At 34.1% G+C, this 18,799-nt stretch overlaps 1 protein-coding gene across 1 annotated transcript in view; it reads left to right on the top strand.

Annotated features, from left to right (window-relative positions):
* Positions 1-2,716: 2,716 nt before the first annotated feature.
* LOC131522657 (cysteine-rich motor neuron 1 protein-like) overlaps positions 2,717-18,799 on the top strand; it is a 60,737-nt gene continuing 44,654 nt past the window's right edge. Inside the window, exons 1-3 of the mRNA XM_058748277.1 lie at positions 2,717-3,197; positions 14,073-14,234; positions 16,360-16,521. Of these exons, the coding sequence (XP_058604260.1) occupies positions 2,981-3,197; positions 14,073-14,234; positions 16,360-16,521 (541 nt within the window). The 5' untranslated portion in view covers positions 2,717-2,980. The remainder of the gene's footprint in view (positions 3,198-14,072; positions 14,235-16,359; positions 16,522-18,799) is intronic.

The following is an 18,799-nucleotide window of genomic DNA, read 5'->3' as shown; positions in this document are numbered from 1 at the left end:
TTCATTTCACTTGGATATGTCACATGGAAGAAAAGATTAAAATTTTCAATGTCATCGTGATGGTGTCTTTTCGAAGTAATTTTCGAGATTAACGACCACAGATTTATTTAAATACTGTGTTTATTTACAAGTATTCAGGACTCAAATTATACGCTATTCAACAGAATTATATCTCCTTCAGAAGTTACATTTGTTTGGATGTCGTGCTCTTTCTCCTAAACCTCTTCGAGTCGTGACACACGTGACCGGCTCCACGTCACGTCTGGGATCTTCTGCTCGGTGAAAACGGTGCATCGGATGACTTCGTGAAGTAAAACCGATGATCGACTCAGTAAACGGCACTGAAATGTGTAAAAGCAGAAGAAAGCAGCGAGCTGAACAAATCTTACGGGAAGACATTTGTCCTCTGTTGTTCCTCCATAACAGGCTCCTGTGCTCTCTGACCCCGTGACCTTTGACACAGAGGTGGAAACTTGACCCTTAACATCATCAGAGCAGAGGTCAGAGGTCGTGTGTGTGTGCCGTAACACTCCAGTTTCTCCTTTAGCCTGATAACTGGCCGTCATGCATTAGTGAGGTGTGTGTGGAAGCGTCTCTTCTCAAATCCTCAGCTTATCTCAGTACAAGAGCTAGAAAACCTGTGATGGAAACTCTGAGTAATAAAACGCACTTCCTCTAGATCATCTGACTTTGCTTTCGAGACACAGAGGACATCAACACAGAACTAAAACTCTCTCTCTCTCTCTCTCTCTCTATATATATATATACTAGTTCTGTCAAATGATTAATTGCGATTAATCGCATTTAAAATAAAGTTTTGTTTACATAATATATGCATGTGTTCTGTGTATATTTATTATGTATATCTATATATATATATATACACACACACACATACATTATATATTTTGAAAATATTTACATGTATATACATTTATATATTCATATTCTTATATTTTATATTATTTATAAATATATTTAATATATAAACATTACATTTTATATATATATATACATGCATGTGTTTGTATTTGTATATACAGTACATGAATAAATATACACAGCACACATATATTATGTAAACAAAAACCTTTATTTTGGATGCGATTAATCGTTTGACAGCACTAATATATACACCACCATTCAAAAGTTTGAGATCAGTGAGACTTTTTATGTTTTCTGAAGACGTTTCTTCTGCTCATCAAGGCTGTAATTTTGTGAAATATTATTGCAATTTAAAATAACAGTTTTCTATTTTAATATACTTTAAAATATAATTTATTTCTGTGATGCGCAGCTGTATTTTCAGCATCATTGCTCCAGTCATCAGTGTCACATGATCCTTCAGAAATCATTATAATATGCTGATTTATAATCAATGTTGGAAACAGTTGTGCTGCTTAATGTTTTTTGGGACCTGTGATACTATTTTTCAGGATTCTTTGATAAATAAAACATTAAAAATAACAGTGTTTATTCAAAATAGAAATTTTGTGTTACAATATACACAATATTCAAAAGTTTGGGGTCAGTACATTTTTTTCTACTTTTATAAAGAAATCAATACTTTTATTCAGCAAGGATGCTTTAAATGGACAAAAAGTGATAGTAAGACTTCTATTTTAAGACTTGAACATTTTATTCATCAAAGAATCAAAGAAAAAAGGTTCCAAAATAATATGAAGCAGCACAACAGTTTCAACACTGATAATAAATCAGCATATTAGAATGATTTCTGAAGATCATGTGACACTGAAGACTGGAGTAATGATGCTGAAAATACAGCGCTGCGTCACAGAAATAAATTATATTTTAAAGTATATTAAAAAAGGAAACCAATATTAGAAATTGCAATAATATTTTACAATATTACTGTATTTTTGATCAAATAAATACAGCCTTGATGAGCAGAAGAGCCTCCATTAAAAAAAAACAAAAAAACATAACAAATCTTACTGATCCCAAACTTTTGAACAGCAGTGTTTATATATATATATATATATACATACAAGTATTTGTTTAGAGAATCTGACCTGAACTTTCTGTGAAGGAGGAGAAGAAAAAGAAAACAGGCGGATCATGAATCAGACGGTGAAAGATGGATGTTTTGGGAACACAGTTCATTTGACATTCATGATGTTCACATCATCATCCATCACTGCTGATCACTGCGGTCTGTGCTCACATGCAGACCACAGACTTTCTGTCAACGCTTACCGTGGAAAGTGTTTTAAAGTGTGAAACACTGATAAAGAAAGAAAGAAAGAAACACAGCCAAAGCATAGAAACAGACCAAAAATACATTTAATTCATATATTATACACTAAAGACTCTACTATGATACGTGATACTCTGTACAATACAATTTTATATATATATATAATGCAATATACACAATACAGTACACAGAGGACACATAACTCAAGACAATGTGATATTATGTACAAACAAGTGCTTAGGTAGTATAGTTGACATCTTGACCATGATAAATAAAAACTTACACAATGAAATATTGCACTACTAACATTTCAGTTCATTTAAAGAATTGGTCCAAATGAATTATATAAAAGAAGGGCAGATATAAAACAATGCAATGTTTCTGTGCATATAAACAAAGAAACTGAAAAGCAACAATGTGCTGTTAAAAGTAACTGATGCTTCATTCATCTGTTTGTGCTGAGCTCTTTTCGCTGCTTGTGATTGGACGAGCTCCGCGTTGGTCATCGTCAGGGGGCGTGGCTTTGATATCTCTCTCGCTGTAACGCGTGTTTGAGACTCAGTTTGATTCAGTGACACGGACAGAGTCACCATCATCTTCATCAACAGCTTTACCAACACTTTTCACTCACTGGAAGCGTGCATCATTCCCAGCGAGGATCGTAAAACTGAAAGTGTGTGGGAAGTTTGCTGAGCTCTGTATTCTGGATTTATTTGGATTTGCGCGTCTGAGACTCTGTGAAGTTCATCAAAGCGCGTCACGATGCGTCACCAGAGCTGGTTGTGGTTTTTCAGTGTGCTGCTGCTGGGCTTCTGCGCTCGGGCGACCGGGGCTCTTGAATGCGAGCATTGCTCCCGGCTGGAGCTGGAGCTTTGCGGCGGACCGGACTGGATCCTGGGCTTCTGCGGATCCGGACTCACCTGCGCGGCGCTCAACAGAACCGGACCCGCGCTCGCACCTGAGACAGGTGTCTGCAGAGGTCAGTGCCGCGCGCGAGCTTCAACACGAGCTCGTGACGCTGAATGCATGCTTATCGATATCATCAAAGAACAGGCGGGATTGCATATATGTGCAGTGTTGGGAAGGTTACTTTGGAAATGCAATAGGTTACAGATTACAACCCTGCTGGAAAAACAAAGCAGAAATTCTAACCACAAAAACCATTACAAACCATCAACTTTTAACCATTAAAAGCATTAAAAATGGTTTTCTGTAGTGTGTTTTTTTGGGGGCATATTCCATTAGGATTTAGTGGTTTTATCAAGCCACCAATAGAAGGCGACCAATTATGAGGCCAATAGGCACTATTACAGTTTCCATTAAAACCAGTAAAACCATTACAAATTCTGTTTGTTGTGGGGTTTTTTTTTTTCAGCAGGGAAGTTACCCTATTTCAATTACTTTATTAAAGTAATGCAACTGATTACATTTGATTACTTTTCTAAATTACTTACTGTTAGTCATTTTCAAACATCTAGAACTCAACACTGATTATTGTCACTTTCGAAATCCTTCATCACATGAATTAAGGTTTATAATAATTTAATTTTAAAGCACAGCCACCACAAAATCAGACTTACTTTGAGGTCGTTCTGAGGTTAAATACTGATCTAAAACCATAACAATAAATAGTTTAGTAGTTATGATACTGTTTTTGAAATCAAATCTTTGCATAGAGAGGAAACACTAGCATCTAACAATGCCTTGGAAAAAACAGTTAATCTTAAAATCAAGCATACACATAAACTCAAATAGGAAATAAAACAGTTATCAAATAAGCATGTGTCCTATTCTGTCTCCTAAACTCCTGAAATATTTGTGTCTCATATTTTAAAGCAGCCAATGCAATCAAATCAGTGTGTGTGTGAAAATATTCAGATGTAACCCTCTTTGTAACGGTTAAGTAACTGTAATTTAATTAAACATTTTTCTCAGTAACTGATTACAATCACATTTTTTAAATTAAATTACGTAATTTAGTTACATTTAACTAGTTATTCCCCAACGTTGCATATATGAAATTTATGAAATTTTATTTAGACTTCAGAGAGTAAATGTGACAATATCATTCATGTGGATTCCAGAACACATAGGAATTAAAGGGAACAAAGTTGCAGATGTTTTATCTAAGGAGGCATGTAAGCTAGATGGGGTTGGAAATCCTATACTATCCTAGTAAAAATACTATAAGAATACTATAATAAAGGAATGGCAATGTAACTGGAATAGGGAAGTAACAGGCAAACATTACTATAGAATCCAGGAGGAGGTAGGAGGGTATGTAATAATGAAACAGAAGCTATAATTACACCATTGAGAATGGGGCACACGGGGTTAAATAAAACATTACATCTAATAGAGAAACATCCAACTGGTTTCTGTGATCATATTGTCAGGATGAGGAATCAGTGGAACACATACTATGTCACTGCCAAAAACATCACAGAAAGAGAAATATTAAAGAAAGAGATTAGGAAACAAAGTTCTAGCATTATAGACATACTTAATGGTCATAATTAATTACCTAAGAAGAACTGGCTTGTTTAACAGAATTTAATATTTATTTTAATTTAATTTAATTTTTTATTATTATTATTATCATCTGGGAGGTAGTTGACTCAGGCCCACACTCCAGTATAGTAGCTGGCAGTAATGCACCTTATCATTGGATGCTGACCACCATTAAAGCAAAGAAGAAGAGTATGTAAGACCACCCATGAAGATGAGGATGGTTGTGGGTCTTGACAGTTTTTCTCTAGTTTGGCTTCTTGTGCATCATGATTGATTGATTGATTGATGTGGTTATGTTGATTGATATGATCAGTTGATTCTGTACTGAGTTGGTTACTGTGACTTTACCATGGTAAAGTGATGGTATCAGTTGGGTAATACAATGGTACTTTGATATGTAGTGTGATATTGATTAATATGTGCAATAGCATGGTACTCCAACAATACCATGCCAAAAAACATGGCACATGTCCAAAAACATGGTATTACCTTAATTACTTGTTCAAAATACTATATTATCACCGTGGTGCATGTCCAAAAACATGGTATTGCCATAGTTACTTGTCCAAAATACTGTAGTATTGCTGTGATATATGTACAAAAATCATGGTATTTGCCATAGTTTGTCCAAAATACTATAGTATTGTCACAGTGCATGTCTAAAAACATGGTATTACCCTCAAAATCGTATTGTCATGGTACATGTCTAAAAACATGGTACTGCCATAGTTATTTGTCTAAAATACTAAAAAAAATCATAGTATTGCCATAATGCCATATCCAGAAAAAAATACCATGGTACTTTTGGTACTTTTGGTAGTCGGTTTACACTTCCCATTTTGTTACTAAGAGGTTTAAGGCCATTGCACACTGAGTTTAAAATTTTCGTCTGAAATTTTCGCACGTTAAAAAATAAATACAACCTCACGTTGTGCCAATTACGTTTACACACTGCCTCCGAAACTTTCGTCCGTCATAAAAACATTTTGCATCCGTAGCATGCATTTTGACAGGAAAGGATGACGAATACAAAAAACCCCGGAAAAACGCACGCGAAAATTTCGGACTCAGTGTGCAAGGACCTTTATAATGTCCAAATTGTGAAGTAATCAAGAATAATCAAGTTATTCATGAGATTTGCTCAGTCAATGTGAACCTACCCGTACCAAAAAGTAGTATACTTCAAGTTTATTTTATTAAGTATACTTAAGTAAAGTTCAAGTATATTTTTAAGTATACTTTATGTAGTAAGTATACAAATATCAGTGTACTAGTAGTATACTTGTAAGTGTACTATTTCAATACTCCTTGGGACTAAATTGGCCCACTTTCTAGTATATAAAAGTACACTTTTAAGTATACTTTAAGTATAACAGTAGTAAACTTTGAGTACACAACTAGTTTACATCAAAGTTTTTAGCTTGTACTGCAACTATACTAAAAGTGAACTTATAGGTATACTGATAGTTTACTAATTAAATACTTGTAGTAGCATTTTTAGTACACTTTGAGGTATAGTCTCAGTAAACTACTAGTTTAGTAGTTTTATACTGCAAGTATACTCGTAAGTTTTCTTTAAGTGAACTTTACATCATACTTTAAGCATACTACTGTCTCTATTTAGGTATTAATTTGTATAGATTTTATTGTACGAATATCTGAATATACAAAACATCAAAAGAAAGAACAAGGTATCTGCTTGTAAACAAAAACATTTTATTATTATATATATTATTTATTATTATTATAATTATATATATATTATTACTATATTATTATAGTTTCATGCATTCTTTTTTTAAACATTTGAATGTGGCTAAGTTTCATAAATAATAAAAAAAAAAACATTTTGAACAAAAAGCTGAAAAAAGACTATGAATTGGATTCAGAGTAATAATCAAAACATAGATGAAGTCGATTAACACCCCAAAGCTCAACAGTCATTATTACCTCTTCATTGGACGACATTTTATTACATAACGTTACACAGTTTTGATGTTGTTTAACACGTGGAAGCATCTGCTGTTTTGGTTTCTTCTTCATTTGTGTTTTTTGGAAATTCTGTACAGAAGATGTGTACTACGCCCCCCTACCGTATAACAATGAAAACACGGATTCTCGGGTGACAAGTATAGCTCAAATATATTTAGACTTTTTCTAAGTATAAGTCAAGTAACCTTAAGTGCCATTTTAAGTATATTTCTGAGAAGTACATGAAGCCCATTTCTGAGAAGTACATAAAAAGTAGACTAACAGTATACTTTCCTATTTTTTAGTTTAAAAGAAGTATACTAATAGCACACTTGAATAAACTTCTTTTTCATAAGGGTAGGTTTAGCATTCCGATCTAAATTTTCAATTAGTTCGTAGGTCATCGATTTAATAATGCCGCTGATGTAACTGCACGAGATGATTTGGCTCAAGACTGACCGCAGCGTCCTGTGATTTGATCTATGATGTGATGTTAGGCTCCTGTCCAAGACTTTAGTCAGGAGAAGGTCATAATGGCAGGATGGAGCTGGACTTTCTCTAGGTCTAAACACTCGGATTGCTGCGGACGGCTGAGCGAAAGCAGAAGTCGGTCTGTGGGAAGGTTCTAGAGCTCAATTACCCCTCATCTTCATCTTCCTCCTGTGGGGTCTGTGGTTGATCCCGAGGGATCACGTCCTTGATTGGGTTTATTTACTGGGCAGTGTTGGGGTTAATTACTTTACAAATGATCCGCTTTGAACGAGTCCGACTTACAGTTTTTTTCAACTGCTTACAAAAACTGCTTTTCAAAACTTTGCCTCTTTTTTCAAAACTTTACACACAAATCCAAGAATTGCACACATAAATGCAAAATGCATCACATCTCTTACAAAATGAAGCACTGCATTCAAAATATCACAAACACATCTCAAAAGCAAACATTTTCAAACAACTTTGCCATAATATGAATTCCTGATAGATTTGTGTGAGTTACATTGAGAATTGTGTGTTGTGTTTTGCAAAAAGTGTTTTATGAAATTGAAAACTGAGTCAAAGGCTGAGAATTAGTGTATGATTTTGCAGATTTGGTGTGTTCTTCTGTTGTTTGAGTGTCAGCTTTCAGAAACTGTGTGACAAGGAAAGATTTTATGTGTAAGCAGTTGAGAAAAACTGTAATGGATGCTGTGATTGAGATCCTGAAATCAACACCTGAGTTACATCCGAGAGCCAGAACTCCTAAAAAGTCTTTTTACTGTCTGTGCTTTTCTCTGTGTGGTCAGTTTTTAGAGGGAAATTAATGCAGATGTAATATGAGCATGTAGAAAATTTGAGGTTAAATAATGAGTGTCATTTTCCAGCCACTGATTAACCAGCATCTCTTTAGCATAGTAATACATTATTCATGATTGTCATCATTAATTACTTCTTCCCCCCCATTAGCAAAGAAATTAATGAGGCTATTTATATTCTGACATGGCTGAAGGCGAATGGAAGATGTGAAAATGAAAAGAGCTTGTTGAATATTGTATATCGGTCTTTTTTAGGGTACATCCATTTGTCATATGCTCTATAAAATAAAGATTCTTGTCATTGATGGTTTCATGAAGAACCTTTAACATCCATGGAACTTTTCTATTGCAAAAAACTGTTCTATGGAATATTAAAATGTTTTTTTACACTAAGAAAAATAGTTATTTTAAGAACTGACCACTGCTAGGTTCTTTGGGGAACCCAAAAAGGTTCTTCTACACTTTTAAAGACAAAGGTACCAATGGGGGGTTTCATAATAATGCCGTAGAAGAACCATTTTTGGTTCCCTAAAGAAGCTTTCAGTAAACAGTTTTCTTAGTTTTAAAAACATTTATGACCACAGATGCAAACCTTTATTTTTAAGAGTGTAGATTTTGTTTATATACCGTCAGAATATTTGCACTGCATTTATGGATTTGGTGGACAAAAATAATCATAATTTTCTGCAGTTTTGTTCTGTTCTACAAACAAAACCTGCAAATATGCTAATTAACAACCTCTACTTCATCAGTACTGCATATTTAAAGCTACAGTGTATTATTTTAGCACAACTAGAGTCTCCAAACAGAATAATGACTGTTTTCAAACAGGTTTCCCAAACTGGTCCAGTATGAATCCATCTTAGCAGTTCAATCACTGTCGGTCCGGCCGCATGTTTAGTCTTGACTATCAGAAGTCTGAAAGACTTCCTCTGAGGTCAGTCTCCTCTCTCGGTCTGGACGCCAAGAAAACTGTCTCCATGTTCTTCTGTGTGCCTTTTTATACTGATAAAATATCAGCTTCCCACATTTAACCCGTAACTATTATAAGAGAAACAACAATAGTGAGAAGGACGCAACATGTTTGCAATCAACCTCCTTGAAACTGATTAAACTAGTTATCATGTGGACTTTAGATAACAACACTAGACCAGACTGTTTTTATTTCAGACTAATCTGCATTCAGCAAGTACGTTTCCAGGAAAAAAAAATTATAAAATCATAGTATTGCCGTATTACCATGTCCAGAAGACCTTTGATAATACCATGGTACGTTTTAGTCAGTGGAAACACCTTTACACTATTTTGTTATTTTAATTTCCATTTTGTATAGTACCTTTTCCAAAATATTATAGTATTGCCCTGGTACATGTCCAAAAAACATGGTATTGCTCCCCAGATACTATAGTATTGCCATGACATATGTCCAAAAGATGGCATAACCCCAAAATACTGTAGTATTACCATGGTAAATGTACATATACATGGTATTTCCCCCAAAATACTATAGTATTGTCATGGTACATGTCCAAAAACATGGTATTGCTCCCCAGATACTATAGTATTGCCATGACATATGTCCAAAAAGATGGCATAACCCCCAAAATACTGTAGTATTACCATGGTAAATGTACATAAACATGGTATTTCCCCCAAAATACTATAGTATTGTCATGGTACATGTCCAAAAACATGGTATTGCTCCCCAGATACTATAGTATTGCCATGACATATGTCCAAAAAGATGGCATAACCCCCAAAATACTGTAGTATTACCATGGTAAATGTACATAAACATGGTATTTCCCCCAAAATACTATAGTATTGTCATGGTACATGTCCAAAAACATGGTATTGCTCCCCAGATACTATAGTATTGCCATGACATATGTCCAAAAAGATGGCATAACCCCCAAAATACTGTAGTATTACCATGGTAAATGTACATAAACATGGTATTTCCCCCAAAATACTATAGTATTGTCATGGTACATGTCCAAAAATATAGTATTGTCATAGTATACAAAAATCCTTGTGCCATGGCAATACTACAATATTTGGGGGTAGAGATGTGTTACTATTCTAAAAGTCCTGAGGAGAAATAAAAACAGACCAACAGTGCTATTAGATGTGGATATCAGCTCAACTCTCCCATTGACCTCATTGTCGTCTAAGGGAAACAATTGAGGTATAATGTGTTTTTTGATTTATTATGAGGCCCAAACTGGCTCGTACAGTAACCACATTCTTAGACATGACTGAGCACTGAAACCAAAGCAGCCAGATATTGGTGCATTTGGCACAGAAACGTCCCGTTTGTGGAAACCAACGTCGTGGTTCTTCTCACGCAGACAGCGCCATCACAAACAAGCTTTTCAAACCAGCCCCTGCCAAAACTTTCCCTATTATTTCCTGTCACCTCAGAATGATCCGCTCCACCAACGTCTTTTCCATATGAATACTTCCTGCGAGGATATTTTCATATTTTCACACGACCCCGAACACTGGCGCCCACAAAGCACATCTGTTCACGTCTACCGATGAGAGACCGGTTTGTGTTTGTCTGAACAGGTTTACCAAACAGAGTCTGGATCAAACTAGAAAATCCAGAGGGATGAATAAACAAGGGAAACTTACTTTTTCTCGAATAAAAACAGCTGTCTAAAGTCTCATTTAAAAGTCTCATTTTGGATTACTTGGCTTTTGGACATTATAAACATCACAGCAACAAATTGGGAGTCAAAATAAGTGCAAAAGTGTCTCTGCTAACTAAAAATTCTATAGTCAAACAATGGTCTACTGGAGATGGCACTATGGCAATACTATAGTATTTTGGACATATACTGTACCATGTTTTTGGACATATACCGTGGCTATCCTATAGTATTTTGGGACTGGGATTGCTCCTAAAATACTGTAGTATTTCCATGGGACATGTCCAAAAACATGGTATTGCCCAAAAATACTGTATTTCCATGGTACATGTCCATAAACATTGTATTGCCCCAAAAATACTGTAGTATTTCCATGGTACATGTCCATAAACATTGTATTGCCCCAAAAATACTGTAGTATTTCCATGGGACATGTCCAAAAACATGGTATTGCCCCAAAAATACTGTATTTCCATGGTACATGTCCATAAACATTGTATTGCCCCAAAAATACTGTAGTAATTCCATGGTACATGTCCAAAAACATTGTATTGCCCCAAAAATACTGTAGTTTTACCGTGGTGCATGTCCAAAAACATGGTATTGCCCCCAAAATACTGTATTTCCATGGTACATGTCCAAAAACATTGTATTGCCCCAAAAATACTGTAGTAATTCCATGGTACATGTACAAAAAACTTGGTAATGCCCAAAAATACTGTAGTTTTACCATGGTGCATGTCCAAAAACATGGTATTGCCCCCAAAATACTATAGAATTATCATGGAACATGTCCAAAAACATGTTATTGCCCTCCAAATACTATAGTATTGCCATGGTAATGTCCAAAAACATGGTACAGTCCAAAATACTATAGGTTTCCCATGATGGCACCTGTCCAAAAGCATGGTAAATCCCCCAAAATACAATAGTATTACCATAATGCATGTCCAAAACATGGTAATGCCCAAAAATACTGTAGTTTTACCATGGTGCATGTCCAAAAACATGGTATTGCCCCCAAAATACTATAGAATTATCATGGAGCATGTCCAAAAACATGGTATCACCCCCAAAATACTGTAGTATTGCCATGGTAATGTCCAAAAACATGGTACAGTCCAAAATACTATAGGTTTCCCATGATGGCACCTGTCAAAAAGCATGGTAAATCCCCCAAAATACAATAGTATTACCATAATGCATGTCCAAAACATGGTATTGCCATAGTACCTTGTCCAAAATACTATAGTATTGCCATGGCACATGTCCAAAAACATGGTATTGCCCCCAAAATACTATAGTATTGCCATGGTAATGTCCCAAAACACGGTATATTCCAAAATACTATAATATTGCCATGGCACCTGTCCAAAAGCATGGTAAAGCCCCCAAAATACAACAGTATTACCATAAAACATGTCCAAAAACATGGTATTGCCATAGTACCTTGTCCAAAATACTATAGTATTGCCATGGTAATGTCCAAAAACCCAGTATTGCGAAATACCAGAAAACACATTATACCTCAATTGTTCTCCTAGACAAAAATGAGATCAGTGGGAGAGTTGAGCTAAAAACCACATCTACTCCTACTTTAGGTCTGATTTTATTTCTCCTCAGGACGTTTAGAGTAGAAACACATCTCTATTGCGTCTCCTGAGCTGTTTTCTTCTGCTTTGTTTGGTGAGCCAAGCCCCAGGAGAGCATCATGGGGGACCGTAGGAGCCGCCGAAGCCGCTTTGTCTTTGTTTATTCACATGCAGCTGGCTGGGGGGTCTTCAGCCAGAACCTGCGGGAGCCCGAGGGGGTCTGTGTCTGACGTGGATACTCTAGACTTATTTAACACACATGGCAGAGGACAGAGGAAAAACACAGAGATGCATGTGAAGGACATGGAGACTCCAGGAGAGCTCACGAGAAACCTGAGGCAGTGGAAGTTAGAAAGACTGGAGCTGTTTCTAGTGTTGAACAATACTGTTACTCAGAGGTTGCTCTTTCAGAGCTCATTTGTCAGTTTTGTCTCACATGTTCTCAGTCTGATTTTTTCTCACTGTGGTTTTATTGTCAGTATTTATTGTCAGATTAGTTCACAGTACTAAGCAGGTTTATTATCATTAACTAAAAGTCAAATTAAAACCATTAAAAATGTGTTACTTGAAACAAAATTAGCATTAACTGGAATAAAATAAAATATAGATTTTTTTTTTAATGTAAAAAGAAAAAAAGGGATAAAATATCAAATAAACTTTATTTTATTTCAGCTCTTTTTCATTTAGTTTAACTTAAATAACTAAAACTAGATGAACTAAAACAAAAAAGCTATATTAAAAAAATAATAAAAATGACTAAAACACACAATAAAATTTCTAAAACTAAAATTAAAGTGAAACTTTAAAAAATAAAGTCTGAATCAAAATATTAACAAAAATATAACAGAATATCAGTGATACTAAAGTAACACTGTTGCAGAGTTTAGTAGTGTTCTTTTAGTATTATTTATACAGTATTTGTTAATATTTTGAATTAGCTTTTATTTGTATATTTTCAGTTTTCAAGTTTTAGTAATATTTTTGTGCTTTAAAAAAAAAAAAAATTCAATTTTGCTTATTATTATTTTATTTCAGTCTAGTTTTAGTAATTTAAATACTTCACCTTAAATATGTCTTATTGCTAGTTCCCAAGGAAACATTTCTCGTTTTCATTTAGTTTAACTTCTAAAATAAATAAAAATAAATTAATATTTAAATAAATAACAAAAATTACTTATAATTTAACTAAAATAAAATGAAAACAAAATATAAAATCTAATTCAAAATATAAACAGAAACTAATGTTATTTTAGTATTAATTCTATACTATTATATTATTTATTAATATTTTGAATTAGCTTTTATTTTTATTTTCAGTGTTCAAGTTTTAGTAAAATTATGTGCTTTTTAAAATGATTTCTATTTAGCTTTAACATTTTTATTTCAGTTTAGTTTGAGTTATTTTAGTACTTCGGCTGATTTTATTTCAGTTATTTTCCACTTTTCTAATTTTCATTTATATTTTTCATCTAATATTTGTTTTATTTCAGCTTATAGCCTAATAACCCCGGCACTTTATTACTCGTTAATCGTAACTATGAGCAATAATAATAGTGATGATTGAATATTTGACCTACATTAGAGGAGATGCTTGTGAGGCTTTTTTAATGAAGGAAAATCTGAGAACAACAGGTGAAAGTCTGCTTTCTTTCCATCTCACTGAAACAATTGAGACATTAAAGAGATCTTTCCAGGCGTGACGTGGTTTAAGCGTCTCTGTTTGGTGCCATTCTGTGGAACGAAAGCAAACAAATCTCAGCGACAGCCGAGACGGAGACGAAACGAGCCTGACAGACGAGTCTGGGTTACCATGGTAACTCTGTCTTCTTCTCCACAGCGGTACCCGATGCGACGGATGCAGACGATGAGGACGAGCGCTGCCCGCTGGTGAGCGGCTGTGAGCGTGTGGATGGACAGTGTGTGTGTGAATCCAAACACTCCTGCATCCGGACCTTCAGCTTTCCCGACAGAGACGCCTGCGTGCATGCTGGGAAAACAGGTGAGGATTTCATCCGGAGCATAAAACGTCTTAAAGAACGCTTACATGTGACTTGATCGAATTCTTAAATAGTATAACAAAAGTCTCAATTATCATTTTAAGAGGTTTCACCCATATGTGACCCTGCAGCACAAAAGCAGTCATAAGCAGCACAGGTATATTTGTAGCAATAGCCAACAATACATTGTATCAATTTTTCTTTTATGCCAAAAATCATTAGGATATTAAGTAAAGATCATGTTCCATGGAGATATTTTGTAAATTTCCTACCGTAAATATATCAAAACAACTTTTTGATTAGTAATATGCATTGCTAAGAACTTCAATTGAACAACTTTAAAGGTGATTTTCTCAATATTTAGATTTTTTTGCACCCTCAGATTCCAGATTTTCAAATAGTTGTATCTCAGACAAATATTGTCCGATCATAACAAACCATACATCAATGGAAAGATTATTTATTACGCTTTCAAATTTCAAAAACATTTTAAAATATATTTTAAAATATACAAAAAAAATGGCCAAACAAATTTACTAAAATATTATACATTTATGCACATATGTATATGTTTTACCAATATATTTTTTGGGATATTTTTGAAACAAAAAATATGAAAATGATTTTAAAAAATATATTTTGCCCTCTATATATTTCAGTCCAAGAAAATAGAAAAAAAGCAAACATTTGTTGTCATGTGTGAGCATAAAACATATTTTTAAAAAATGTAAAAAAAAAAAAAGATGAATAAATCCTAAATGTAGGCTACTGTAGGATTGAAAATATATTTTCTTGCCCCTGAAATTTATTTTTTAAATACATTTTTGTATATGAAGGCTGGAACGTAAATACATTTTTTAATTTCAAACATATATTTCATTGAGCTTCACTTAGCACATATTTAGCATACATTTCAAATATATTCTGGATGGATTTATTTATTTATTTTTTCCTTTATGGGTAAATTTGGGGATGGAAAAACAGCATTGCTATACAGAAATGGCAATATTAAACTTCAAAAGGATATGATTCAATTAAATAAATGAGAGCGCTGCACATTTTAAAGTCAAAACATGGCGCTGTTGTGCATTTTTAGAGCAGTTCGGAGTCAGTGAATCCTGCACGTTTATGTCTAACGATTGCTTATTGATGAATTTATAATGTTTACTGTTGTATTTCAGGCTTGTTAATGATTAAAAGTTCCTCATTATGCGTTTTTTTTTGGTGTTATTATTGGTATTTTGGTTCCCATATTTGTTTAATATTGATATTTTTGAATGAGCAACTGGAAGTAGTAAAGTATATATATTTCAAAGTAAGAGTCCCTGTATAATTTAGGCATGTTTACGATTAAAAGCATCTCATTACGCATAAATACGCTATTATTGACGTTTTGGTTCCCATATTTCTCTAATCTTTTTGAACAAGCAGTCAGAAGTAGTAAAGCAAAGACATTTCAAAATAATAGTCCCTGGGTATTTCAAGCTTCTTTATGATTAAAAGTCCCTCATTATAAATAAAACCTTTGTTTGTTTGTTTATTATTGGTATTTTGGTTCCCATATTTCTCAACTCTTTTTTTTTTTTTTTAATGAACAGCTGAAAGTAGTAAATAATATACATTTCAAAATAAGAGTCCCAGTGTATATCAAGTTTGTTTATGATTAAAAGCCTCTCATTATGTATAAATATATATTTTTTCTAATTATCATTAGTATTTTGTTTACAAAATAAACAGTATTTAGCATTTAAATCAACATAAACTCTTGAATTTTCTCTTTGAACAGCTCCATCACAGGAAAGAAAGACTAATAAACCTTACTTAGGACATTCAATATATAGATTTTATTAGTATCAGCACAATAATCTTTTTATTGCCTTTTGTTTCATTGGAACACGTCCCAAAGCAGGCATGTGGGACGTGTTTTAAAAGGTTAATACATGATATATCTTTTCATAAACCATCGTGTCACATTGTTTATGTTCAGCATAAAGTTATTTAAACCTAAATGTATTTAAATTCAATCAAGCAGAAATGTGTCCAAGTTTCCATTAGAGTAAGTGGGGATTTATATGGCGCATTAATCATGGCTAGCCTGTGTTTGACCTGTAACTCTGTGTTTCTCAGGGTCTCGCCGTCACGAACACAGACACAGGTTTGTGGGTCCCGTGAACCCGGCGTGTGTGTTTTCTGGTTGTAACCTGACGGCCGACGGCTGTGTTTGTTCGTCTCAGAGCTGCGACGATCACTTCACGCACATCAACCGCAGTCAGTGCCAGCGAGCCGCAGGTAACGCAGTGTTTCCAGCGTTTTCATGCTTCAAAACATACCTAACCAGCATATGCTGTTTTTTTCAACAGGGTATAACTTTATTAATATTTGATATACACTATATTATGTACACAATAAGATTAGATTAAACTTTATCTAATATTGCCAAAAGTATTGGCACCCCCTTCTAATGAACAGGTTTGACTACTTTAGTAATTTCCATGAGTACAAATCTTAATGTTTAAGCATATAATGATATTCTAGGGAATTGTGTGCTTTTAATTTTACAGCAATAGTTTGGACAGAACCCTTTTCTATTCTAACATGACAATGCCTCTGTGTATAAGGCAAGGTTCAAAAAGAAATGATTGATTGAGTCGGTGTGGAAGAACTTGACTGGTCTGCAGAAAACACCTCTGCTGTGACTTTAAGAGCCAAAAACTCTTTACCAAACACCAATGACTGCATACGCTATATGGACAAAAGTATTGGAACACCCCCTTCTTTTGAACAGAAAAAGGCACTTCCAAAACTGTGGCAACAAAGATGGAAACATAATTCATGTATTTAAAAATTGTATTTCTAACTCTGTTGCAACAGTTTTGGAAGTCATTGGTGTTTGGTAAAGAGTTTTTGGCTCTTAAAGTCACAGCAGAGGTTTCTGCAGACCAGTCAAGTTCTTCCACACCGACTCAATCAATCATTTCTTTCTGAACCTTGCCTTATACACAGAGGCATTGTCATGTTAGAACAGAAAAGAGTCCTGTCCAAACTATTGCTGTAAAATTAGAAGCACACAATTCCCTAGAATATCATTATATGCTGAAACATTAAGATTTGTACTCATGGAAATTACTAAAGTAGTCAAACCTGTTCATTAGAAGGGGGTGCCAATACTTTTGGCAAAATAGAGTACGTTCTGAGATAAACATTCTTGGAATGTCCTCGTGATGTTGTTTGTACTTGATGGATGCTCTAAAAACCTTTTTAACCTTAAAATAACATTACAATCAATCACATTTCCTCAAAAACATTATGCGGCACAACTGTTTTCAACATTGATAATAATAATAAATGTTTCTCGAACAGCAAATCAGCATATTAGAATGATTTCTGAAGATCATGTGACACTGAAGACTGGAGTAATGATGCTGAAAATACAGCTGCGCATCACAGAAATAAATTACAGTTTAACAGATATTCACATAGAAAACAGCTATTTTACATTGCAATAATATTTCACAATTTTTTCTATACTTTTCTGATCAAATGAATGCAGCTTTAATGAGCAAAAGAGACTTCTTTCAAGAAAACCCTAAATATTTGAAAGCTCAGATCTTATGTCATTTTGGATGTTTTAATGTGTTTTCAGGTTTTACTCGTATCATTTCTAATGGTTTTCTCATTTCACGCAACTCTGCAGGTGCGCAACTGAAACATTTCATTTTAATGCATGTTGAGTTTATTTAACAGCATCTTTTGTTTGGATAATGAGCTTTACTTTAGTGTTATTCTTTCCACACCTAATTATTTATTATAATGGAAATCAATTGCCGCCTTCTATATTTGATTTATAATGAATGTGGAAATGCACGATCTGTTTCTCTGAATGACACAGAATTTAGACGTTTGGTTGGTTATTTTCAGTGTTTGTGAAAGGTTTGTTGAAGAAATCTCTCAAGTAATGGCTCATACAGTAACGGATCTGCGACTCGTTCCAGCGATACAGTAAACAGGGTTTCTCAGCATTTTTCTTCAGCAGCCAAACACTGAGCGATTACTCAAGCGCACATCTGTTGATCGTTAGCTTGTTTGCGCGAGTGTCCGAGTGGGATGTGAGTGTCTGTTTGTTATCAGGGCACAAGTGTGTAGCTTATATAACAGACTCGTCCCTGAAAACCAGGTTTCCGCCACATACGGCACACATGTGATCAGGTATCTGGTTTTCCCCTTGACTAAAGGAGATTTGCACGTGTTCTCAGCCAGATGTGCCACATACAGCAAAAACAAATATATTTTTGAAAATATATATATTTTTAAATATTTAAATAATATATTCAATACAATATATTTAATATAAAAAAATCTATTTATAAATGGCCAAAAAATATATTTGCTAAAATTGGTGCTGTCAAACGATTAATCGCGATTAATCGCATCCAAAATAAAAGATTTGGTTACATAATATATGTGTGTACTGCGTATATTTATTATGTATATAGAAATATACACACATGCATGTATATATTTAAGAAAAATATGTTATATTTGTATATTAAATATAAATTATATAAAT

Source organism: Onychostoma macrolepis, chromosome 17 (assembly GCF_012432095.1).
Source record: "Onychostoma macrolepis isolate SWU-2019 chromosome 17, ASM1243209v1, whole genome shotgun sequence".
Lineage (NCBI taxonomy): Eukaryota > Metazoa > Chordata > Actinopteri > Cypriniformes > Cyprinidae > Onychostoma > Onychostoma macrolepis.
Note: the sequence above shows the minus strand (reverse complement) of the source record. Positions and strands in the feature narration are given on the sequence as shown.